Here is a 25,672-nt window from a genome sequence, read left to right as displayed (position 1 = left end):
GTGTGCACACACACACACACACACACACACCCCAAAAAAGACAGTCTGGTTCCTGAAAGCTTATACACACACACACACATACACACACACACACACACCAAAAAAGACAGTCTGGTTCCTGAAAGCTTACTGAGCCTCGGTCCCAACCATGGGACAAGGGTTATCTAATGAACCTTGGGTTTGTTTATGCCACTATTTGTCATGCTTTCCATTATTCGAGGTTAAACTCGTTTCTAATAGATACAGTTATAAAGATATCTCTGAGCAAAATGGCCTTGCTTTCTAGATATTCTTGAGACTAACTGGTGAATAACAAAAAATTTAACTAACATTCACCTTTCAGCCAGTTGACACAAACCGAAGATTGGTGTAATGAGTAGGCAGTCTCAATAGCCAACATAAATAGATATAAATAGAAGAGGTTTCAGTGAAAGCTCCCTTGGTCTTATTTATTCTAGTTCAGTGAAAGCACATGGCGAGATTAGACTATAAGAACATAAGGATGAATGGGACCTTTGTCGAACTAGTGGGGGGCAGGTCTGTTCTATACCTCTCTAGCTCCCCATCTATCTATTTCTCTATAGTCTATCATCTATCTATCATGCAAGTCACCCACACCTCCAGGCCAAATTAGTATCAGCTAGCAGCCCCACCAGGCAGGGTATCCAGGGGCAGTGATATCAGTTGTCGGACTTCTCACTGCCTGTCTCCCCTACAAAACGCCCACCTCTTCCGGTCAGACATAGATATATATATGGCTAATATGCCAACTGTCCCCTCAGGAGTTTGACCGGGAGACCAGGAATTCAATCGCTATGATGTGCTCTGACCACCAGGGGGCAGCATGGAATGAAGGAAGGCCCCAGCCAGCAGCCAGCAGCTGGGGAAGGGAGGCCCCAGCCGACCAGGCCTAGGGACCCTACCCAGCACGAATTTCGTGCACCAGGCCTCTAGTATTACTATAATTTAAGACTTGTATCATTATAGTATTGTTAAATGCTAAATACTCCTGGGAGAGATGATGTGTTTTTTTAGAAATCAGACATTTTCCTCACAATTAATGCCTGAAACCTTCCTTAAGCAGGTTTTAACTAGGGGGAGAAGGGAAAAAGCAAGGTGTGCCCAGGCTCCTGAGACAACTGGGTGGGGTGAGGGGGACCGTAGTTCTGGAAGGCAGGAGTCACAAGGGCCAGTGGCTCGACTCCCACGTGGTCTAGTGCAATCTGCGTCTAAGGGCGGGGCTGCTGTAGGATTCGTCCACTTTTGTTGACTGAGTTCTCTTGCCTTTCAAATAAAACACATAAGACAATTTCTACCCGTAAAACAACACTGCTGACTCAGAGGGATATTTTGGTTGGCACCAGACACAACTGTCTGGTTTGCCAGGTCATCCTCCAGGGCTTGGGAAGCTACCAGCAAGCATTTGGATCTGAAGACTAACAGGATTTTGCATTTCAAAGTATTTGCATTTTCAAGTACACAAATACAAACAATTCAACATAGACACTGCATTAAACCTACTCCGATTATAATCTGACCTAGAGTGCCCAGAGTGATACCTCAATCTTTCTAGATAATCATTGTTGGAAGATTTAATCCAAAATAATTATTAATTTAAGAATAAGTACCACCATTCTGTGAGCCATAGTTAAAATAGATTCAGGCAAGAATCATTAAAGGAATCTCCTAGCCCCTGTGGCTCAGTGGGACTCAGGTTTGATTCCTGATCAGAGAACATACCCAGCTTGCAGATTTGATCCCCCAGTCAGATGGAGCAGGTGTGCAAACTGATCAATGTTTCTCTCTCTCTCTCTCTCTCTCTCTCTCTCCCTCCCTCCCTCCCTCCCTCCTTCTTTCTCCCTTCCTCATTCTCTAGAATCATTTTTTTTTAAGGGAATTTAAAACTATTAGGTAAAAGTTTGGTGAGGAACAAGATACAAAGTCTCAGGTGATCTCCCACAGAATATTTTTTAATGCAAAGGGAAAATTGTAACTTCTCAGAGGAAACCCGACAGACATCACCTCAATCAAATGATTGCAATCAGTAACACCAATAATGGGACAAACTGATATGAGGCACTGAGGAGAAAACATCAAAACTGCGTTTTCTGAATCTTAAAAAGAAACCCAGATTGAGGAATATTTCGCAAAACAACCAGCCTACACTCCTTAAAAATATCAACATCATAAAGGACCAGGAAAAGCCAAGAAGTCCTTTCAGATTAAATGTGACAAGAAACATGACATGTAAATGCAATGAATGATTTTTTTTAAGTGTTATATTGAAAAAGAAGTGTTATAAGAAACACTGCTGGGACGATGAAAGAAACTTGAATATAAACTGTACTTTAGGAAAGTCAGTCTTAAAATGCCTCTACTTGGTCATTATATTGTGGCTGTAAGAGACTGTCTATGTCCTTAGGAGATATAAGCTGGAGTATTTAGAGGAGTGTGCCATGATGTCTGCAATTTACTCCCAAATAGTTTGGCAGTAATCATGATTAGTGATACTATATAGGAAAAAGAGAGAGCAAGAGTGTGAAAATCAGTGAGTCTACGTAAAAGTTATATGGACATTCATTGCACAATTGTAAATTTTCTGTAAGTGTAACATTTTTTTCAACAGTTCTTTAAAGTAAAAAAAAGAAAAAAATTCCATGATTTTTAAAAACTATTAATAAGAAAGTGAAGAGCAAAATGTATTAAAACTTTCCATTTATTTAGAAACACCAAAGTTTAAGTAAACCATTTGAAAGAACACAAACAAAATGGCAGTACTGCAGATGAAGAGGTCGGTCTGTCAACAGCTTTCCTGTGTGTATGCTTTCAATTTTTGTTGTTGTTGTTAACCTCAGAGGAGGCTGTCAGTCTCTCTGTCGGCCACAAGAGTCATGCCACATTTCACTAAGTGAAGGATACAAACACGGAAAGAATGACTCCCCACAATTGAGGGGAAGAAGAAACGCTGAGCCTAAGATTAGTACACATTTGGTGAGTCACGTCCTCGCAGGAGGAAAGGCAGACATTTCTTGTTTCCTGAAGGATTTGGAGATTCTGAGGGAACCACCTGAGTTCTCAGCCTGAATCACAAAGTAGGTCAGGTGACCCTACAGCCCACTCACTTAACACTTCTGCCCACGCTCAGCTCAACATCATAGTACCTCCAGTTTCAAGGTCATTTTCAAGTCACATCTCGTGGCTAGTTCAGCCTCCTCCACATTACTAAGTTGCTGGGAGAATATATGCAACTAAAACAAAGGAAATTCATCCTCGCAGGAGGAAAGGCAGACATTTCTTGTTTCCTGAAGGATTTGGAGATTCTGAGGGAACCACCTGAGTTCTCAGCCTGAATCACAAAGTAGGTCAGGTGACCCTACAGCCCACTCACTTAACACTTCTGCTTAACACTTACTGCTCAACATCACAGTACCTCCAGTTTCAAGGTCATTGTCAAGTCACATCTTGTGGCTAGTTCAGCCTCCTCCACATTACTAAGTTGCTGGGAGAATATATGCAACTAAAACAAAGAAAATTCATGATAACTGCACATCCATCCATCCTCTGACCTTGAGTGGGCAGTGCCTTGGTTTTCTTTTGCGCATCACCCCCCAGGGGCCTCGGTCCTGAACCCGATCTGCTGAGCCTCTTCAACTGAGAGTGAAGGCTTGGCAAAGCAGCCTTCCCCCCTAGAAGCGGCTCGGCCAGCAGCACACACACGTGGACGGATTAGGCAGGGCTGTGCTGTAAAGCGCACACACGCTCTCCCAACGTGTGCTTTTCATTCCAGAAATACTTTATTCCTAAACCACTTCTATGTCTCTCTTGGCATGAAACAGTATAGGTGGCCCTGTGCCAAAGGAAGTGTCTGTTTAAACAAGTGGACTTTCTCAAAATTTCTTAACCTCGGAAGGTCATAAATAGAACATTCTAGCATAATTATAAAGGAATAAAGTAGAAAAGGGAAAGGTCATAGAAAAAAAAAGACATGTGTGTTGTTTTATCTAGGTAAAAGAAATACTGAAAATACGAGCTGTAACATAGAATTATCTTCCAAGGGAGTAAAAATGACAGGGTCCAAGTTAGGATGAGGAAGCAAAAATATTACCTTGAAGGTCCGTGAGCATTTGCCACCTTCTGTCACAAGCATTTATTCCTGTTCTAAGGTCACCCACCAAATCAAATTGCAGAGAGGATGTTTCAATCGTGGTTTTACCCTGGAATGTACTTTAATTTTGTACCTTGCTTCCTCATTTATGACTTTCATCGTATACCCAAAACTAATGTAAAAGAAGAAAACCCATTTTGGTTGACTTAACTGTCCTTTCCCTTTCTCCACGCTCACTTCCAGGTATTCATTTAAGGTTCACTCACAATAAGCAGTGTGAAATCAGTAACTCTTCGCAGAATCGTTAGGCATCACCAAATAAATTACAACTGAAAACATGCTCTTATTATCTACCTATAGACAGGCGTGGGCAAAAGTATGTTTACAGTCATTATTTATTATTGTAGTATTTACTTGTATTATTTGTCTTCTTGTTGTTGTTATTTCATATCCTTACTTATGATTTATCTTCTAGGTAATGATGGCTGGTAATTTAACTACCGACCCACAAAAGTGGGTACTTATACAAAAACCTACTTTTGCCCACCCCTGTACATGTACTCATACACACAACATACAAGGAAACTGACAGCAAGCTCCATAGAACATACACAACACGATCCCCCTCGGCAAGGATCTGAAAGACCCTTTTCCTAGAATTTCTGATCCTGAAACTTACTTTCTTTCCACTTCTGGTGTTGACGCGGCGCTACAGAAACCAAGCGACTCCTAGGAGAGAGAATTCACAGCATCAGTACAGGCAGAGCAGCAGGCTTCATCAGAATATCACTTAAAAAATAAAAAGCAGAAGCAAAACGAGATGATTAAAGCCACTGTGCTTACTTCGATCTGGGACCGCAGCTGAAGTGACGTGGGGCTGGCATCGGCTTTCTCCTAAAACAGAACAGATGCTGGTTTAATTTGACTTCCAAACGTGGCACACAGCAAGACAAGTCGGTCTGTAACCAGAGACGGGGGGATTTGGGAAACGCTCGGCTACAGTGGGAGGAGATGGCGGAGATAAACAGATTTTCTGGGAAAACTAAAGTGTTTTTGAAATGAGAGCTCTGGCCTCTTAAAATAGAACTGTTTTCTGAACTCCACAGCCTGACATACGGACAATGTTATATGCAGAAGCAAAAGGTACAATCTAAATGACGAATACTGACAGATAATGGTGACTTCATTCTCTAGGTGTGATCAGCTGGTCACTGGGACACAGAATTTACAGTGACCTGTTTGTGTTCAGTTTCTTTTTCAATAGAGTTCCGATCGGATTTTAAAGTTCTGAATATATCCAGGGCATTCCATGATGTAGGGCTAATTGTAAGTGTCTTTAGGAAAGTGGAAAGTTAACTTGGTATTATCCGTATTCCTAAAAATCACCAGGCTCCCAGAGTACAAATGAATTTTTCTAGCTGAAAATTTAAAAACAAAAAACTTCCAGCATCTAGTAAAAAGGGGAAGTAAATGCAAGACATTGCAAGTGCACTGAGAAGTCATTAAGTCATAAAGAGGAAGCACAGGAAGCAAACACTTCCAGAGATAAAACCACGTAGGATAGCACTCTCACTGTACAGTTTAAAAAGATGGTATCCCCTTTGAAAGAAAAAGAAAAGGAAAACTAAACCAGTTACCTGTGATGAAAATAATTAGTGAAATAAGCTTTAGCAGCAAAACAGGACAATTGCGCCATTACAAGCGTTAGAATGTGCCACGGGAAAATAAGAGTTACACTAGTAAACGGAGCACAGACCACCACACTGATATTTTTCCCAAATAGAGGAAAATTCTAACCTACAGGGGTGCTGACGGGGAGGCCCTCACCAGTGTGTGGTCCACTGTCCAGGGCCAGTCGCCCCCCCCCCCCACCGGGCGACACGTCATAAGCAGGATGATGGGCAGTTTTAGAGGAGTACTATCACTAACATTATACATGTTTGAAATAATATCAGATGATAGTTAGCTGTGTTAATAATTGCCATATTCTTTAGAATAGCACATGTACTCTATGAAGAATGTTTTGTGAGTTTCAGCTAATCTTCTGGAAATAGGAGCAGGTCACTCAAGGCCTTGGAGGGGCGGGTGAGAGGTAGGTAGGAGTCAATGGGAAAAGAAAAGGTGGGGGGGACATCTGTTATTCTTCAACAATAAAGATCTATTTTTTAAAAATTCTCACCTGCCATCTAATCGTTCAGTTTACTCATGTAGCTGATTTCATCATTAGCATGATTACCAAACTAGATCGATATTTTTTTAAACTTAGCAATAAAATAATAAGTGTAACCCAGAGTAAATTCATAAATGTAAACAGGTAACCGGAACCCAGTACAGACACAGACTACAAAGTGAATGTACTGGGGTGCCTCGGTCTGAGAACAGGATGATTTGGGACAGGAAGACCGACAGAGATAAGTCTGCCCTGGACCCACTCACCCTAGTCCCGGGGCCTCACTTGTTATGAAAGCAGGGAGTGGCATGAAGCAACACAGAACTTCTCTCTGGTTAAGGTCCTGCTTTTAATTACCATCTTTGCTCATCACAGGCAAACTTGACACACTGTTCTTACAGGACAATGTATGGAAACGTTTGAGTTACATTCCAAGTCCAATTGGCATGATGTCAGACTCAGGTGTAATCAACAGAAGGGGTGCGTATTTCTGAGGTTCCTGGTGTGCAGTCCAATCCTGATGCCCTGATAGCTAACCTCTTAACGTCCCGTAGAGAAATTTACCAACTTAAATAGCAGAAGGTAAGCAAAGGTATATTTTGCCATTTTTTCATTCTAAGTCGCCCTCTTCAGCAGTCAGTATGGAAGACTCACAGTGATAACGAACTCTATTAGTTCCTCTGAAATTTTCTCTGAAATGCCCATTTAATTAATACCCAACTCTAGTAGACGTCCTCCCAAAACCATCAAAAAAAATTTTTTTTTAATGCCTGATTCAACTCTCTCCCCTTCCTCAGTTCTTAACTTTTCTTCCCAAACTCTAAGTCTCTACCTCGTTAGGTAATAGTCCATGATAGGGCATTTTCTGCTGGCATTGTACATTTTTATCTGCGTTTTTATTTATTGAGTGCACCTTTTGTCACTCAATATTGTAAACATAACATTTTTGGTATGTTGTGCAAAATGTACCTGTTCCTGCATCAGAAGCGGGTACTTAGTAACAACCATATTAAATGTTCCACAGTCAATTCATCTTCACATGTTATTTTGTTACTTATAATAAAACATTTGAGTGTGTTTTTACTACTTTTTAGGAAATTGGGGGGGGGGGGAGTGGTAGTTCAATATACAATGTGTTAAAACTCTTCCCTTTAAAATAATAGACCCAGTAAATGTTTCCATGCAGAACATCTGTTTTATCAGGAACAGGAGATGTTAAACAGAAGCTTTTGTACAATGATGTTTCCGGTCGTGTTTTTCTTTTTTTCCCCCCCAGAACATTCCACAAAATAATGGGTTTTTTTAGAGCAAATATCAATTTCATCTCTTAAGGAAAGACTACCATCGTTATTAAGAAGTATTTCTTAGAGCAAACACATCCTCAAGTAAAAAATATTAAACAAATAAGGAAAAGCTGTAAAACCGTCCACTAAGTAAGGACTTATATGATGTTTGGAGAGAAAACAGAATGGACTACTGAAAAATTCTATTACTATGACACTGATGGATTCCACATTATACAATGACAAATGTGCAGAGTAATTAATAATTACTATCATGCATGTATGTGTGACTTGTATAAAATATTTAAGACATAAATATATATAATAAAAAATATAGCAAACCCTTGTGGGCCCACGGAGCCTGAGAAATGGAACATTACAGAGTGAAAGCTAGCAGGTGTTCTGATATACACCAGGACAAAACACCCGTGTGCAGCGTATGAAATACATCTTAATGGACTTGTCATATAGGTATGCAGTGGAAGTGCTGGATGACATTTTTTTCTGTTTATCACAGAAAAAAAATATTTTTTTTTTTCATGGCGCAATGTGGAGTGGAAAGCCCTGATGGAATCAGACAGAAAGAGCACTAGCTATGTGTGAGCAATAAAGGGTGCTGCCCACATAATAAAGAAGCAGGAATTCAGGTCAGATGGACGGAGAAAGGCTCCAAGACATCCCCTTCCATGTCCAGTGTATAAACTAGGCTGCCAGTTCTGGGCTTCCAATTCAATTGCTTCTGGTTTAGGGGGAGGGGGCAGGAAGCCATGGTCCCTGAGTTCCAGCAGAAGGAAGTCCTGGTGAAGGGGAAGGCAGAGTAATAAGAATTAAAGGGATCTACCTGAGGGCCTAGCCCCAAACTACTTCATTTGGGAAAATATTGATGGTTCATAGTATAGCTTCTGATTTGGAAGTCATCATGTTGATGGAAATAGTATCTATCTATCTTTGGGGCATGTTGTAAAAAGAGAGGATCTCTGAGAAACAAGATTCTGCTCTCCCTTCTCAACATACTCTGACTGTTCTCTCCCTCAATAACCTATGCAGCAGTGACTACCACTGTGTAACAAATCACCCCAAACTTAGCTGCAAAAACAACAAACGTTTTATTATGCTCACCTATTCTGTGGTCAGAATTCAGAAAGGCGGCAACGGGAATGGTGTGTGTGTGCTCCATGGTGCCTGGGCCTCAGCTGGGTGACGACTGGGGTCATCATCCTGGGTGAGCACGCTCGCTGGAGCACCTGGAGGCTGGTGCTGGCTAGCAGCTGGGACCTCAGCGGGGGCTATCTGCTGGAACTCCATACAGGGGTGCTCCAGGTAGCTGCTTGGACTTTCCTCACAGCAGGAGGTTGGGTTTCAAGAGCAAGCATACCCAGAGAGCCCAGCAGGAGCTGTATTACCCTTTCTCACATAGCCTCTGATCGTGTCCCTACTGCAGCAGTCAAAAACTCTCCTAGAGGCAAGTGGCCGCACAGCCCCCATCTCTCATCCGGAGGAGAGTCAAGGTCCCTTGGGAAGAAGAGCACCGGGTGGGGAATATCATCATGGCCTGATTTAGAAATCAGCCTGCCATCCTGAGTGCCTAGGAGATGGGGCCTCAGCTAAGTTCTTGAAATGAGGAATGAGGTGAGACAATTTACTCATGACAATGTCCATGTGGACTCTTTTGTGTACTTTATAGTTTACTCAAGTAGCACACTTGGCGATAGATTTCAACCTTAACCTGTCACTTAAAAGTAGGGGAATGTTTTTTTCTGCTAAGGGCCATTTGGATATTATAACATCATCCGAAGGACATACAAAATTATTGACTTAAAAGTTAGCCTGCTATATTTGGTTAAACATTTAATTAATTCACCCCCAATGCCTTGGCAGGGCCAGCCCAAATGATTTCATGGTAAGGCCCTCGGGGCAGCCATCCTCCACCCCTGACTTAAAGGTTAAAATATCACAATGTTTTAAACTAAAGTTATTATCTCTCTCATTTCAAACTTATTATAGAAAATCTCAAAAATACAAAAATAAAGAAAACCGTATAATGAACTTCCAAATTCCCACTTCCCAGCATCAACATTTATTTACTCATGGTCAGTTTTGTTTTACCTATACCTTCACCCATGCCTCAGCCCCACCCTATTTTACTTTTAAGAAAATCCTAGACACCATATCATGAGATATCACAATTTTTATATTGATAAGGTTTAGCAGCAGGTTTAAATCCTAACTGTGGTTCAACCTTGAGCAAATGCCTCAATCGTCAAGAATTTGACTCTTTCCTAGCACTGGAGGACTTTTTTTGGCCATTGCAAAAAAAAAAAAAAAAAAAAATTATATTCAATAAATTTAGATATTCCATCTAAATGTTGAAAAAGACCAAAAAAAGCAAAATTGAACACAACCAAAGAGTCCATTAGAAAAGTACTTGCTATTTCCCAAAATACAAATATATCCTAATACTTGTTTGAGTATGATATGCTCTTTGACTTTGCACTTTGCAGAGTATGCTAAGAAGCATTTAGTGAGAAGTAACTCTAAAATTTGATCCATGTTCAATATCCAGAGAGCCACATAACACTAGCGACTGAAACCGAACCTATAATTGTAAATTAGGGTATTATGACTTAGTTTAAATTTTTAAAGTAAATTTAAAATGAAAGTGGATGCATAAAAGTTGATATATGGATTAAACTATTCATCATTAAGCCGCATCTGGACACCTTCGTTACGAATGACAAATATCGCCCTGGCTAGTGTGGCTCAGTTGGTTAAGCGTCCTCCCATGCACCAAAAGGTCACTGGTCAGGCCCTACATGCCTAGATGCAGGCTTGATCCACAGTAGGAGGTATGCAGGAAGCAGCAGATCAATGTTTCTCTCTCCCTCTCCCTCTTCCTCTCCCTTCCTCTCTCTCTCTAAAATCCATAAAAACATATTTTTTAAAAAAGAAAAGAAAAAGAATGACAAATATCATTGACATTTAAAACTCTTACTGAGTTGGTAAATTATAAATGCTAAAGGAACATCCCTACCTTAGTGAAGTATAACAGTGAAACTCAAACCAAACATAAACGTAGGCCAACATGTGTAAGAGTATGTGTGTGCGCACACCCAGGAAAAGGTCTGAGGACATGCACCAAATGTGAACAGTTACTTACACTATTGTTCTCTTTGAAGTATTAACATTTGTAATAACTAATGTCATAAAAAACTATGCATGAATTTTATGATGCATAGTGAAGGTCCATGATGATTTTAGAAATCACCTCATAATTCCTATTTTGACTGAAGGAGACTAAACCATAGTACTGTATGGGTTTTTGGTTTGGTTTGTTTTTTTAAGGAATCAGATGACAAAAAAATTACTCGGTGATGGGGACCTCAAATCCATTTCTTGTCAACTTGGACAACTCTGGAAATAATAACTCCCTAAATGTTTATTACATCTAACATAGCAGCAAAAAAAGAACAAATGTTTCTATCAGCGGTTCTCAACCTGTGGGTCGTGACCCCTTTGGGGGTCAAATGACACTTTCACAGGGGTCGCCTAAGACCATCGGAAAACACATATATAATTACATATTGTTTTTGTGATTAATCACTATGCTTTAATTATGTTCAATTTGTAACGATGAAATTGGGGGTCACCACAACATGAGGAACTGTATTAAAGGGTCTCGGCATTAGGAAGGTTGAGAACCACTGTTAGATGAAATCAGTGGCTTGCCAAAACCCAAACCAAAGTCTATGAGTGCATATATGCACCCACCTGCTTGTGCAGGTGCACGTCCATCTAGTCACACCCACAGCATACAGCTGAGGCTCTGACCCTAAAGGACCACATTTTCACTCTAAAGTCATGAAACCCTTGCGAAATACACCAGAGTAAAAACCCACTGGGCAGAATAAGGTCCTGGAAAACATGTCATGCCCTCTTCCCCACTCCAGCGTTGTTTTCACCTTGCTGTGGAAATCCACACCTCTCCGCCCTTTAATGCTGCCAGTGCTCGAAGCCAAATGAACTTCACAGCTGGAAAAGCAGGAGGGCGAAGACCCTCTCCCGTTCCCAAGGCAGAGAGGAAGGTCAGGCGCCCACCAGCCCAGCTCCAAGCCAAGCTCACCTCCACCGGGAGCCCAGGAAGGAGGAGGTGGAAAAGCGAGAGGACTGCATGCTGAGCACATAAAACACCACGGGTGACTGCTGACCCTTCGATCCCAGGAGGGAACCAAGCTCTAAACGGCTGGGGAAATGGCTGCCGTGGGCGATTCACACACGCCTGCGGCATCTACCACTTTATAAGACTGGAAGTTAAGTTGTGTCTTGCTAGAAGAACACACCTAAAGACTGACCTAAGAGTGCTATGACATGAATTTAAATCTTAAAAGGCCCAGTGAAGACATTTTAATTATCCAAAAAAACAAGTCTACCAAGTTGAATCATTCAATTTCTCATTTTACTAGCAGGACCTGGCTTATCAACAGGACCATACAAATGGCCTCGGCACTTCCCAGCGGTGGACATGACATCCAGCCAGGCTAGATGGTGTCGGCGCCCACCAAGCGCACACAACCGCTGCTGTTGCTGATTGGGATCGTTAACATGAGACAAAAGCGACAGGAAGCAACTAAATGACCCCACTTAACTTCGCTTTCCTTTGGTTCCTCCCCAGCTCCTCTTTCATCCAATCACCCCTTAATTTTAAAAAGATCGAGTGAGCACACTCCCGGTGCTAAGCACTGTTCTAGTCCGCAAGGATGAAAGAGTGAGAAACACCGCCGGCGCCTTCAGGGGGCTTGCACTCCAGTGACTTCTCAGGTCACGCACGGGAATCGTCCACTCGAGGGCTACATCACAGGCCCCGCTGCTCTGGCACGAGGCAGAGCCATCTGGGCAGCTGTGCTCGGCTCTGGATGCCGTGTTTTCCGGAGGATAATGAAAACCGGGAGAACCTCCGCTAGCATGGTGTCTGGAAATGGGATCATATAAACAGGATCAATGGGAGGAACTGGGCTGTTTACTCAGAGAAGGAAAGGAAAATACAAACATGCAAAAGGCTTCTAGGGAGCGGAGGCCAGGCAGCTGCCTGGAGCAGGTTCCCATGGCCCACAGCACCCTGAACACGGACACGGCGGAGGATGCGAGGGCCGAAAGCACTTAGTACATTTTTAAGTAACGCATGATTATAAAGAAAATAAAATCCAAGTATTAGTGAAGACACTACATATTGAATTGGTCTAAAACTTCCAAAGAAAACATTGTAATTTTTTAAAAGCCATCTTGAGCTCACTTATTTGGAAATAACCTTTAAAAATATTAGGTTATAGCCCTGGCCAGTGTCACTCAGTTGGTTGGGCCTTGTCCCACGCACAGAAAGGTTGCAAGTTCGATTCCTAGTGAGGGCACATGCAGGGATTGCAGGCTCGATCCCTGGTAGGGGGCATGCAGGAGGCACCCGATCAGTGTTTTGCTCTCACATTGATGTTTCTCTCTTGCACTCCCTCTTCCTTCCTCTTTCTCTAACCACACCAGCCAAGGTTCAATATTATTTATTTTTTAAAGAAAGGGAGGAAGAAAAGCAAGTAAATCCAGTGTCCAAAATAGAATAAATTACTTACATTATGTGAAATCCTTGTCATTGGAGGATTTGAGCATGACCACAGGGACATCTGCTACCTGGGATGGAGGTTCTTTCAGGAAATGGGTCAAACCTCTGTCTGACTATTGTGATTCTATTACTGGAAATCAAGTAAGATTTTGTGGAGTAATTTACCTTTTACATTATATTTTAATGGCAAAATGAACGACAAGTTCTAACCAATGACTCAAACATTTTAGGATGGATAACCTTTACAAGTTGGTGACAGACAGCCCATAACTGACCCATTATCCATGCATTCATTTGTTCAACCTCTATTTCTTAAGTGTGAACTCTATACTTAATTGACATGCTGGGTACCGGGGCTATAAAATAGTCAGTGACCTTCAGGAGCTCATGGTCAAAATAACAAAAGCCTCCATATTATCATATAAATAACATCTGAACTGATTAGTTAGCAGATTTGGTACTGGAATATGGGCTACATAAAATTATGTAGCCTGGCCAAACTGGAGATGCTAAATTTTAATGAACCCTCTAATAAACTGGCTCACATTTTGTCACAATTTAGTACAATATTACTGTCTTTGTAGCTGCGAAATCAAATGGTGCTATCATGACATTGACCCCTCTTCTTTCTCACTCTTTGAGTCATATTTTCAAACAATTGTTAAAACCTTGGTAACCAGCTTAAGAAGCTTCAGCATCAACGATGGTCACAAACCTACTTCTAAAATAAATCAACTTTTGAATTAATAGTGTTACTTAGTGATGTAAAACATTTTTAAATACATGTAAGATGCCATAGTATGTAAGAAAAAAAAAGTAAGAATAAAATAAAAATTAGAATCTCAGGATGTTGAGACAAATGCCAAATTTTAGCCTAAAGCACACATTTTATTGTTGTATTAAAAATGCCGGAAACTTAGGTTTATAATGGAAACTACAGGCAGATTAAACCCCAATGTAATATACATAAATAATATGTTTCTGTTCTTGTGTAGTGATTTTCCTCCCTTCTGAACATTAATCTTTAAATGACTACTCTATAAATTATTGCGCTTAGTTCAAAAAGCAAATGAAATTTAAAATACCCATTTATTGAATGGCTAAAGTGCCATGTTGAAATTACTGTGATTTATCTGTTTCTTTAACGGTTACTGTAGCAAAAGTATTTATTGCTCAAAATTATTACCTGGTTGCATAGTTTACTCTGGTTTAAACATAAATATACTCCCCCCACCCCACCCCCGCCCTTGTTCAGAACAGCAGCTGTTTGTCACAACCACGAGGCCCAACTTTTTCTTGCTACAACCTGAAGGTGTGATCTGTAACCCTGAGGTTCATAGGAGATAGCACTCAATTAAATTCACATGCACCGGGATTACTCTGGGGAGGGGGCAAGGTGGAGTACCATTTAATCAGTACTGAGTTCACTCAGTGCTCATATGCCCCCTTGTCAAAGCACTAAAGGCAGCCCTGTCTGTAGAACTGATGTGTTTCTTGGGCATTACCGCCCGCAGGTACTGCAATCACAGCAACTGAGCGGTTGCTGCTGTGATGACAGAGAGCGATTCTGGTTGAAAATCCAACTTTTCATCCCCAGCAAAAAGGCAGCCTCTTCATTTCCCTTCTTATGATTTGGTTGGTGGAGAAGTTAGAAAAAAAATACATATTCTCCACCTAGGGCAGCGGTTCTCAACCTGTGGGTCGAGACTCCTTTGGGGGTCGAACAACCCTTTCACAGGGGTCGCCTAGACCATCAGAAAACGCGTATATAATTACATATTGTTTTTGTGATTAATCACTATGCTTTAATTATGTTCAATTTGTAACAATGAAATTGGGGGTCACCACGACATGAGGAACTGTATTAAAGGGTTGCGGCATTAGGAAGGTTGAGAACCACTGACATAGGGAAAAACTTGCCACATACATGATAATGGTCTAAATAGCTCAATACATAAAGAGTGCTGACAAATAAATAAGAAAAACACTACTTTAGATAGAAAAATGGGCAACTGACACAGAAATGAAGACATAAAAATATGTGTGCTCTTAGAAATAATCAAAGAAGTATAATTTGAAACACTATGAGACTACCTTTCATCAAACTGGTAAGGTTTTCTTTTTCCAAATAATATTAAACACTAGGAAGTGTGAAATTTTAAAAGGAGTGCAGCTATGTTGCTAGTGGGAGTGCAATCTGTACAATATGACAATATTTCCAGGTGGTAATTTAACAGTGCTTCTGGAGTCTACAATGTTTCTGCCCTGGCCGGTGTGGCTCAGTTGGTTGGGCATCCTCCAATGCACCCAAAGGTTGCCCGCTCAATCCCCATTTGGGAGCGTTCAAGAGACAGCCAATGTTTCACTCTCACATCGATGTCTCTCTTCTCTCTCCCTTCCTCTCTCTATTAAAAAATCAATAAAAGTAGCCCAGCTGGTGCAGCTCAGTGACTGAGCGTTGACCTATGAATCAGGAGGTCACGGTTCGATTCCCAGTCAGGGCACATGCCTGGGTTGTGGGTTTGATCAGTGTGGGGTATGCAGGCGGCAGCCAATCAATGATTCTCTCTCATCATTGATGTTTCCATCTCCCTCTCTCTCCATCTCCCTTCCTCTCTGAAATAAATAAAAATATATTTTCTTAAATCAATAAAAGTATTTGGAAAAAAAAAATGTTCCCACTCTTTAACCTGCTAAACTCACATTCAATCAACTACCCTGAGAAGGTAAGTAAGGAAAATGAAGAAGTACATTTAAAGATGTTCAAGATTACTTATTTTTATAACAACAAAAGATTGGAAAAATACCTAAATAGTTCGAATTGGGGGATTCATAAATAAATTATAGCATACTCACAAGGTAAAATGGTATATAATCATTAAAAATTACAGTACTGAAGAATATTCAATAAGGAAAGAGTATTCCTTATAGGAGGTTAAGGAATATAAGCAAACACACCACCTTGCTCCCAGTGTGGATTTGGGTGCATGGGTGTACATATATAGAATGTAAACTCTACTGGTCAGGAACTTCGGTACCTTTTGTTCACTAGTATATCCCCAGAACCCAGCAGAGTGTCTGGCACTTAGTAGGTCCTCAATATTTGATGAACAAATATATGTACAGACAAAAACCTGGGAGGAAATAAGTGTTTATATGTAGTTATATCTGAGATGGGAGTGGGGGCGGGGCTTAAGCATAATTATTTTCCATTTGAGGTTTTTCTGTATCTTCTTACTTTTCTACAATATATATGTACTACTATTACAATCAGAAAGCAAAACAAAATTGATTCCATTTAAAGTGTATTTTTCCTAATGTTATTCATTCTATAGACCTAGAGTCAGGTTTAGTTCAAAATTTACACATATACACAGCACATTAACAAGATCCCATACCATAACCGGGACGGATAATATCCACGGCATAGAAGATCTATGTTATTTTTTTAACCTCCTATAATGACCAACTTCTTCTCTACAAATAGATCTTTGTGGAACATTTGTTACTTAAAGATACATTATTCAGCACACACACATCCTAGTGCCTTATTTTTTAATTGCATTATATTATTAAATTCTGAAAATTAAGTATTCAGAATGTTCCTCACAGAAATTTTGCTTTACTCTCCCTTTTTCTTTCTTAAATCTTTATTGTTGGAAGTATTACATATGTCCCCCCTTTTCCCCAACAACCCCTTCCAGCCCACTCCCGCCCCCCACCCCAGGGCCTCACCACCCCACTGTCTGTGTCCATGGGGTATGCATATATGCAGACATTTTGTACTCTCCCTTTTTCTTAAACTGCCCGGTCTAAATTTCCTTTCCTATAGCACTGAAGGAAGGAATGGAAGTATTTTCTTATCATCTCTTATCTAGCCTCCATTACCTAAATATCTCCAGGATGTCAATTAAAAATGGTTATTTCATATCATATTATGCACATTCTATGTAAAGAAAATGTGCGTGTACACAAACAGTATGCCAATTTCCCCCTAACAGATAGCATTTACCCCTTGCCCCCTCAGGAAAAGCCAACAAACAAAAACCTCAGACAAGAACAGGCAGGAAACACATCGGACCTCATCTCCAGGGGCAGAAAACAGCCGGCTGGCCCTTTCCTAGCGTCTGCAGTGTCTGCAGCAGTGACTCCAAAGAGGATGGCCAATGCGCCGGGGAAGCTGGGTGGGAGCTGGCTGGGTCCTGGATACTAGATGTCCCTCCAAAAGGCTGACAGGAACCTGGAGAGCTGACTGTGACTTAGAGAATCATAGAATAAAGAGTCTTGCCTGGTACGTTCAGATCCGTTACAAAATCAAAATCAAAATAAAAAAAGATGAAATCCCTGTAGTGAGAGGGTCTCACTGCTAGTCACCCACCTTTCCCCTAAACTAATGTATGCAAATTCAAAGCACTAGCACTTGATCATTTTTCATTCATTGTATAACATTCAACATAAAGAGAACCCCAGGATCAGAGCTCACCTTTGACACACAAAAATGTTATACATTTTGAAAGTTGCTATAGTCTTTAAATATTTCAAATTGTAATCACCAGACACGTGACCTTAACAACTCATGAAAACACTAATTATACTAAGAGAAAATGACCTTTAGATATGGGAAGATTCTTCAGTTCTTAGCCATAAAATAGTCACAGAGCAATGTGTAAATCCCCCACATTTCACCAAAAATGTTTTAATGCTGGATGAGCAGTGAGAATGACTGAACAGACAAGAGACAGGAAGAGAGTAATTGCCAGGCAAGGTTGGATGTTGCTCCAAAACAATAGAGGGCTCCAAAAGCCAAGATTTAGAAGTTTTCATGAATATTTTTGACAAAACTTTGGAAAAATTAAAAATGTCACCTTTCCCATGGGCCTTCCAATCCCCTAAGACTATCAGGTGTTCCCATCGCAGCAGGTAACCACAGGGCACTGTAAGGATCTGTATTTGTCTATGAAGACTTCACCGTAGGTTTCTGGGCATCCTAAGCCCTAGTAAAGTGCCTGGTGGAGATTAAGTACCTATACAATAAACATTTGAATAAATGAATAAGTGAATAAAAGGTAGTAGAGGAGACTGGTAGAGCACAGGAAACCTAGTGCCTTGCACATAGTAGAAAATCAATAAACGTTTAGCAATTAAATTAAAATTTCTGTTATATATGTATTTTTAAAGGCTTTTACATTTCATTTCATTTCATTTATTTTAATACTCACCTGAGGACATGCTTAGAAAGAGGAAGGAGGGAGGGAAGGAGAGAGATATCCAAGAGAGAAGGAAACATACGTGCCCTGACCAGGATCAAACCTGCAACCCAGGTATGTGCCCTCACCTGGAATCCAACTGGCAACCTTTTGGGGCACAGGACAATACCCAACTGAGCCTCTCCGGCCGGACAACATTTCTATTGTATTTTTAATCCCAAGGTATTGACATTGTATCATTTAATCCATAAAGCATTAGACAGTGTGTTGAGCAGCAAAGCAAAACAATGACAGAAACAAGTTCAAGGAAGGACAGAAGCTGGATTAAACTCTCTACATATATCTTCCGCCACATGTATCAAGGGTTTTGTTAAGGATCACACAGACTGCCATCTGTCCTTGTAGGCAACCAAGGGGAAAACTGAACAGAGTGGTTTAGGAATACATAAAAGCAAATCATTATTTTCTTAAAAATCCTCTCTTAAATAATTACATTCAAATGGTACACATTTTAAAAATGGATGAACTGATTCAGCTACCCACACCAAGGTGTTATCAAATAACAACAGAAAGAGCAGCAACAAACTGGTCAGTATACCCCATAAACACACCAAGGCTAGTTCGCACCCTGAATCCCACTTCTCTACCTGCTGGCAGTCATTGGACTCCACCTATAAATTGAGTACATGACCCAGGGCCAATTCTGTCTTGAGGGGAAAGCACTTCCGCAGTACTCTAATTATCTTCATCAATATAATTATCACCAACATGATTATAACCATCATCATCATCATCTTCTTCACTTCCCTGGCTGCCATCATTGCCAACAATTATTAGTGCTACATACCATTCCAGGCACTTGACATTTAATCTCCTCAAAAACCTTACTAGGTAGGGAATTTTACTATTTCCATTTTACCAATGAGAAGACTGAGGCACAAAGAGATTACGTATCTTGCCAAGACCGCATGCTAGAAGGTTCAGAGTCTATTTCATGCAGGTGTGCATACTCTTAATTGTCACGCTAACATCTTCTGGCCTTTCTGGTCAGTGCCCATATGCTGACGACAGAGCCACCTTTAGCTTCTAAGTCCCTGTCCTCCTTCCCTACTCCTTAGCCTGTACCCAAGTGTTTTGCTTTGCCATTTTCTTCCTTCTAAGGCTTTGTTCTGATAACTGGTCTTCTCCCAGGACAGGTCAGCCAAGTGACTGAGTCCCTTCCACCTGCTCACAGACCTAACAATGGAGACATGCCAATACCGGCTGCTCTCATGTTCCATGTGCTGCCCTTACCCCACTACTCTGCTTGAGCACTCCCATCACCTATTGCTTGCCCAGACTTGAACTTCCTAACTGAAGACCTGAAGCCTCTCCAATCAATCCCTGCCATGAGGCCACCCCAGTGGGGAGGGGCATATATCCAAGTACTGGTCTCCCCTGCATATTTCTGATCCTACTAGCAATCACGGGTCTTGTTTGGCAAAAATCTGAAGTTGCTAAGGGTGGTAATGAATCTCGCTTAATACTTACCAATGTCTCAAGGAAGGTCTTGGGTTCTCTAACTACTTCAACTGCAAACCAATGAAGACTCATTCCCTCTTGAGGCATCACAACCCCAAAACACAAAGACACTGTTCTGAGCTGGTGGTAAACACACAGTAGCTCCCTCTTCCTACAAGCCACTGAGGAGCCTGCCACCTGTCAGCGACTGGGCAGTGTAATTAGGTAACACTTGTGATGGGCTTTGTGACATATAGCACACATGTTGTCCCGGGGGCTCACACATGGCATTCCACTTGCAAAATTCAAGAGCTATTTTTAAAATCTATCTACCAGTTGAGCAAAACCTAGAGTGTTTCCTTTTGCGGACTGTAGTAAACCCATTATTTTTTCATTGAGCATACCTCAAAAAGAGCATACAACTGGTGGGAATTAGTGAATAGGATACAAAGGACATCTAAAACAAAACTAGTTGTACTCAATGCCAAGTTTTCAGGGAAACTCAAAGAGCTTGCTTTGTTTGGATTCTTTTGAAAATAAGTAATTCAAGGGGGAGAAGAGGGAACGGGTGGCATCTTGTCTGACCTGATGTCATTTCCAGGTAGGAGAGTGAGTCACAGTGCTGGTGGCACAGCCAAGGGCACACTGAAGAGACATGTGGGATGTCCTGGAACCTGCAAATACCAACACCAGTGCCCTGGCTAGACTTGCTTGGTCAGTTAAGCCAAGTGCCTTGACTGGTGTAGGTTTAAGCGTGGGATCACCTTTATCTCCCTGGACTATAAAAGACACAAAGCTTTTCTGGCAGCAGGAAAAACAAGAGGTTTATTTTTAATGAGTGAGAGTAGGTCCCTCACTCCCTCTTTTACGAATGCCTCCTTTTGCCAAAGGGAACCCTCTAACGGAGTAGGTAGGTTTATTGGATTGCCTATGGCTAAGAGGTTTGCGGGTAGTTCCCCAAATTGTTGTATTCCTCCAAGGACAGAGATGCTGGCGTTCACCTCCTTTCCACCTGGGCTTTCCCTTCCATAATGAATACACCATCAAGATGGCTCTGCGGTGACGTGCGTCCTGCTGACTCTCAGGAGATTGCGATCAACTTTTAAGTTCTTGAAGTTTGCAGGGCCAAATGCTGGCATGTTCTCAAACCCACTTGCCTTATTATCTAGTGTCTAACCTTGTGGAGATAACAATGCTGATCATACCAGATGACTTAGTCAACCCTGAACAGTGATCCTCCTTGATTTAAATCATTCATTCTCTCTCTCTCTCTCTCTCTCTCTCTCTCTCAAAACTGCCCAGTACTATATTTTCTAAAAATTAATACTTTTCTTCAAGTATTGCTTTTTCAATCTTGTATTCTCCTCCAGGAGCATGACATAACAAGGGGGCCCTTAGAGAAAAGCCTTGGTCAAAACTATCCAATGTCCGAAAAGTAATATTCTTCCCCGTGCTGACAATTGACTAGGCATGTCGGGATGAGGCTCCAACCAACTGAGCTACCCGGACAGAACCTCCAGGTGCTTCTCTAAATCAGAGGCCACCATTCTGGAGCCCCTGGCTGTGCAGTCCGACAAGAAGGTCGGGACAGAAGCTCAATCTCTACACCTTATAAAGTGAGCTCCTGACCGTCCCCCTACCCAGCCTCCTCTCTCTCTTCTGCTAACAGCCACACCAACTTCCAGCATCTTCCCTTATCCCTGTCCCTTCCCAGATTCGATCAAGTTCTAAACTCCTCCAACGGCATGTTTCTTGCATCAGTTTCCTCACTCCCATTTATACACCTCAATCTTTGCTCAGGCTTTTGTTACCTTTCATCTTGCTGGACTGCAGCAACAGCTTTCTAACTGCTCTTTCTCCTCCCAAATAATCAATCACACTTTTAATAAATCAGACTTCCCAAGCAAATCATTCTTGTGTCATTCTCCTAATCAGAAACTTCCATAAATTTCCTTTTAACCACAAAACAATGGCAAACTATGAAACTGGCATTCAGAAGTTATGACAACACCGGTACAACCTACTCTGCAACTTACTTAATCTAATTCAATTGAAACTGAACTGTACCAGGCTCCCTTGAACCCCCAAACATGATCAAACTAATACTCAACTTACTAAAATTACAGTAACATTTTGTGCATTTGATAAGGAGTCCATATACATGCCAGGTTCACAGTTTCCAAAATGATAAATATTTCCCGTTAGAGTCTCATTATTAAAACCTGAGTATTATTCAGAATCATTGAGTTGCTTTAAGAAATGTCTCCTTTCCACCCCCCCCCCTAATAATAACAATAATTTTCCTGTGATTGTTTCCCTCTATATAATAATCTAGACTTTGGGCTAGTAACTCTGGCACAAATTATAAGTTTAAAAAACAAACAATAAATACTTCATTGTATCATTTTACATCATTTTTAAGCAACACTTTTCCTTTCATTCATGAATGCTTTAGGTACAACTAATGTATTAAAGAATCCTCATCTGAAAGTGCCAGCACCTAAGTGGATACCTGCTACTATTGCCAGGAGAGCGTGAGATACAGATTGAAATGTATGTGAAAAACAAACACTGGGTGCTTGTTCAGCATTTCTTAAGTGAACTCTGATTTTTCTCAATCCTTAAGGCACAATCTAGCCAAAATGATTCCCTTACTTGCAAAAACGCAACCCTCTTAAACATCTTGAAATATGGTGAGTCAGGCACATATATGCTTCTTTAACACCTGAACAAGTCATAACGAGTCATAGTATCAACGTATATGTAGTCTAGCTGCAGGCCATGAAGGAATTATGCAACATGAATTATATCAAAATGAAGATTAAGAATTGAAAAATCCACCAAGAACTTAGCTTGGGTAGAAGCTTCAACAAATATCTCCATTATGGCGGATAAGTTGCAAACAACAGGAAATTTTAAGGAGCTTTCAAGCTCCATATTAACCTCAACATTTTTACATAGAAAATCACTAAAAACCCAGGTGACATTTTTTATTCCATAGTTTGTATTCCATACAGTTTTAGATACAGCCTTGCATGTGGTCAGGCTGTATAAATGTTGACTGACCGTAACTGCATAATGCTGAATTACAGAAAATCGTGTCATCCAATAACTAGGTATGGTATCAGATGGGTATGAGATTTTTCAGGATGATCACTTAATAAGTTTTATAATGTCTAACAGGTGGACACCTGAAACTAATATAATATTGTATGTCAACTGTAATGGAAAAATAAGAAAAAAAAATTGTTAAAAATAATGTCCTCTAATAATTTCTTGAGTTTAGTTTTGTGGAAAGAAATTTTGTCTGTTGAACCCCAGCACACTTACTAAAGTACTCAATCAAACCTTAGGGATTGCCTAAATCACAGTTTTAAATTTAGCTAAAATTCATGAAATTGCTTAAGCAAAAATACAGACCTGGGAGGCAATTTCTATGCCTGTGTCATGGATGTGTGGTGGGCAAAGCTTGTGCCACCACACTGTGTTACATTAGTTTGTGAGGTCCTCCTCATAGCCGTCCATTGTAGACGGAACACTTAATTACCTCCAATGCAACCTGGCTGTTTATTACCTCATGAGGTTTCTGTTCACTATGCAACATGCCTTTATGTGCAACTCATAGTTAACATTGTCCCAGAGAGAAAATGTCATACTGGTAACATGGTTGGTAGGTCTATGGAAAGGTATGGCTCCTGTTTTAAGAAACCGATTGAGAACGTTAAGAACTTTCTAAAATAAAAATCAAGTCTAGATTATAAATAACTTGTGATCTGAATGTGCAACCATTAAAAAGATAACCATGGGCACTGCTGTCCGCAACATTTCCTTTTTCTTGTAACATAAATACACCCACCGAGCCAAGCTGGCGTGGCTCAGTGGTTGAGTGTCAACCTAAGAACCAGAGGGAATTCCTGATCAGGGCACGTGCCCGGGTTGCAGGCTCAATCCCCAGTGTGGGTCGTGCAGGAGGCAGCCAATTGGTGATTCTCTCTCATCATTGATGTTTCTATCTCTCTCTCCCTCTCCTTTCTTCTCTGAAATCAATAAAAAATATATGTATTTTTAAATACACCCACCTAATATTCAGCAGTTTTTCATGGTGAGTACTCATCAGGATCCCTCTAAAAACTCTCTCTAAACTCACTGTTACTCTACCATAGTTGTATTCAACCCAACTGACACACACCAGGAATTTTCTAGAGGCAACTTCTTGATGGGGAAGTATGAGTATTCATGTCAAGCTAAGTGTGTGTTCAGTATGATCTGTGGTGAAAGTGACTCTCTAAGTAACGGACTTGGTCATTTGACACGTTTTGTGACTGCCTCCAACAGTTCTTCCTTAAAAGGCACAAGAAATCACCTATTGTTTGGCTTTAAATGTAGACTGCAGTTTTTAAAGACAATTCTGAAATCACTTAGATATTAAATTTCTTTTTTTTCTTTCTTTCTTTTCCTCCTGCACGCCCCTTACTGGGGATCAAGTTGTCCTAGAACAGCGATTCTCAACCTGTGGGTCGCCAACCTGTGGGTCGCCAACCTGTGGGTCTCGACCCCTTTGGGGGTCGAATGACCCTTTCACAGTCGGAAAACACATATATAATTACATATTGTTTTTGTGATTAATCACTATGCTTTAATTATGTTCAATTTGTAACAATGAAAATACATCCTGCATATCAGATATTTACATTATGATATTCATAACAATAGCAAAATTAGTTATGAAGTAGCAACGAAAATAATTTTATGGTTGGGGGTCACCACAACATGAGGAACTGTATTAAAGGGTCGTGGCATTAGGAAGGTTGAGAACCACTGTCCTAGAAGGTGATACGCAGAAGTTGGCGGCCTCTCTGCTGGGTGCTAATGGATAGCACCTTGTTCTATTTTCAATTTCACAAACATTACTATAAAACAAAATGTGCCAACTGTGTTTATTTATAACTTTTTTTTTATCTACTGTGGTTCAGAAACAGATTTCACTTGTAGCAGCAATATCCACACTGGGCCTCCTAATGAAATCCTTCAGAGATATTCTTTGAGGTTCAGATGGTGACAATTCCAGTCAAAGAAAGAAGCAAACATCTGACTGAAATTCGGGTTTACATGCAAAATGTGCACCTTCTCAGGTCAGGCCGGGTGGCCGGAACCCAGCTCTGAGAAGCATGTACTTCTGGCCTGTTCTCCAGCCATCCTTCCCTCTGTCCTGTCCTCAAGTCTGTGTTACGTGGGCACAGCATACGTAACACATGATGATGTTTCTCTGTCATTGGTGTTTCTATCTCTCTATCCCTCTCCCTTTCTCTCTAAAGGTCAATAAAAACATATTTTTTTAAAAGAACACAATTAGCCATGGTATTTAATTAAAAGACAATATCTACTTGGGAAAAAATGCATGATCCTGGTTGTTACTATAGTTGGCATTGTCATTCTAACTATACTAGTAAATGCTCTGCAGAGGTCCAGCCCTGTTAAATTCATCTAAACCCTGGCTGTTTACTTCTGTTGGTCCAGTTTATGGCACAGAATAAGCTGAGCAATCATACAAGGTCTTGTCCCAATTACTCACAAACCTTACTTAGTCTTACACTTGATACTACATTGAAGAGTCCTGACCCCAACCCAAGGGACCTGTTCTTCCAGATCAGTTCACCTAAGTTTTCCAACCAACACACCTTCACTTTTTACCTCTTCTATTGTCCCAATGCTTAATGTATGTCCACGTGAACTGACGGTGAGCTAGAATTTGCTGTCAGCAGATCTGTGTCACCCACTTATGAATGTGACTGATATAATCTT

The 25,672-nt window shown here is 40.8% G+C and overlaps 1 protein-coding gene across 6 annotated transcripts in view; it reads right to left on the bottom strand.

The window, feature by feature from the left end:
* The window catches only part of SASH1 (SAM and SH3 domain containing 1), a 299,036-nt gene that overhangs the window by 88,607 nt on the left and 184,757 nt on the right, over positions 1–25,672 (bottom strand). For all 6 annotated transcript variants that reach the window (XM_014531305.1, XM_005883721.2, XM_014531308.1 and 3 more), the window contains exons 3-4: positions 4,949–4,999; positions 4,785–4,834 (exon numbers count right to left, since the gene is read on the bottom strand). In XM_014531305.1, the coding sequence (XP_014386791.1) occupies positions 4,785–4,834; positions 4,949–4,999 (101 nt within the window). The remainder of the gene's footprint in view (positions 1–4,784; positions 4,835–4,948; positions 5,000–25,672) is intronic.

The sequence above is a fragment of the Myotis brandtii genome, unplaced genomic scaffold, assembly GCF_000412655.1.
Source record: "Myotis brandtii unplaced genomic scaffold, ASM41265v1 scaffold8, whole genome shotgun sequence".
Taxonomy (NCBI): Eukaryota; Metazoa; Chordata; class Mammalia; order Chiroptera; family Vespertilionidae; genus Myotis; species Myotis brandtii.
Note: the sequence above shows the minus strand (reverse complement) of the source record. Positions and strands in the feature narration are given on the sequence as shown.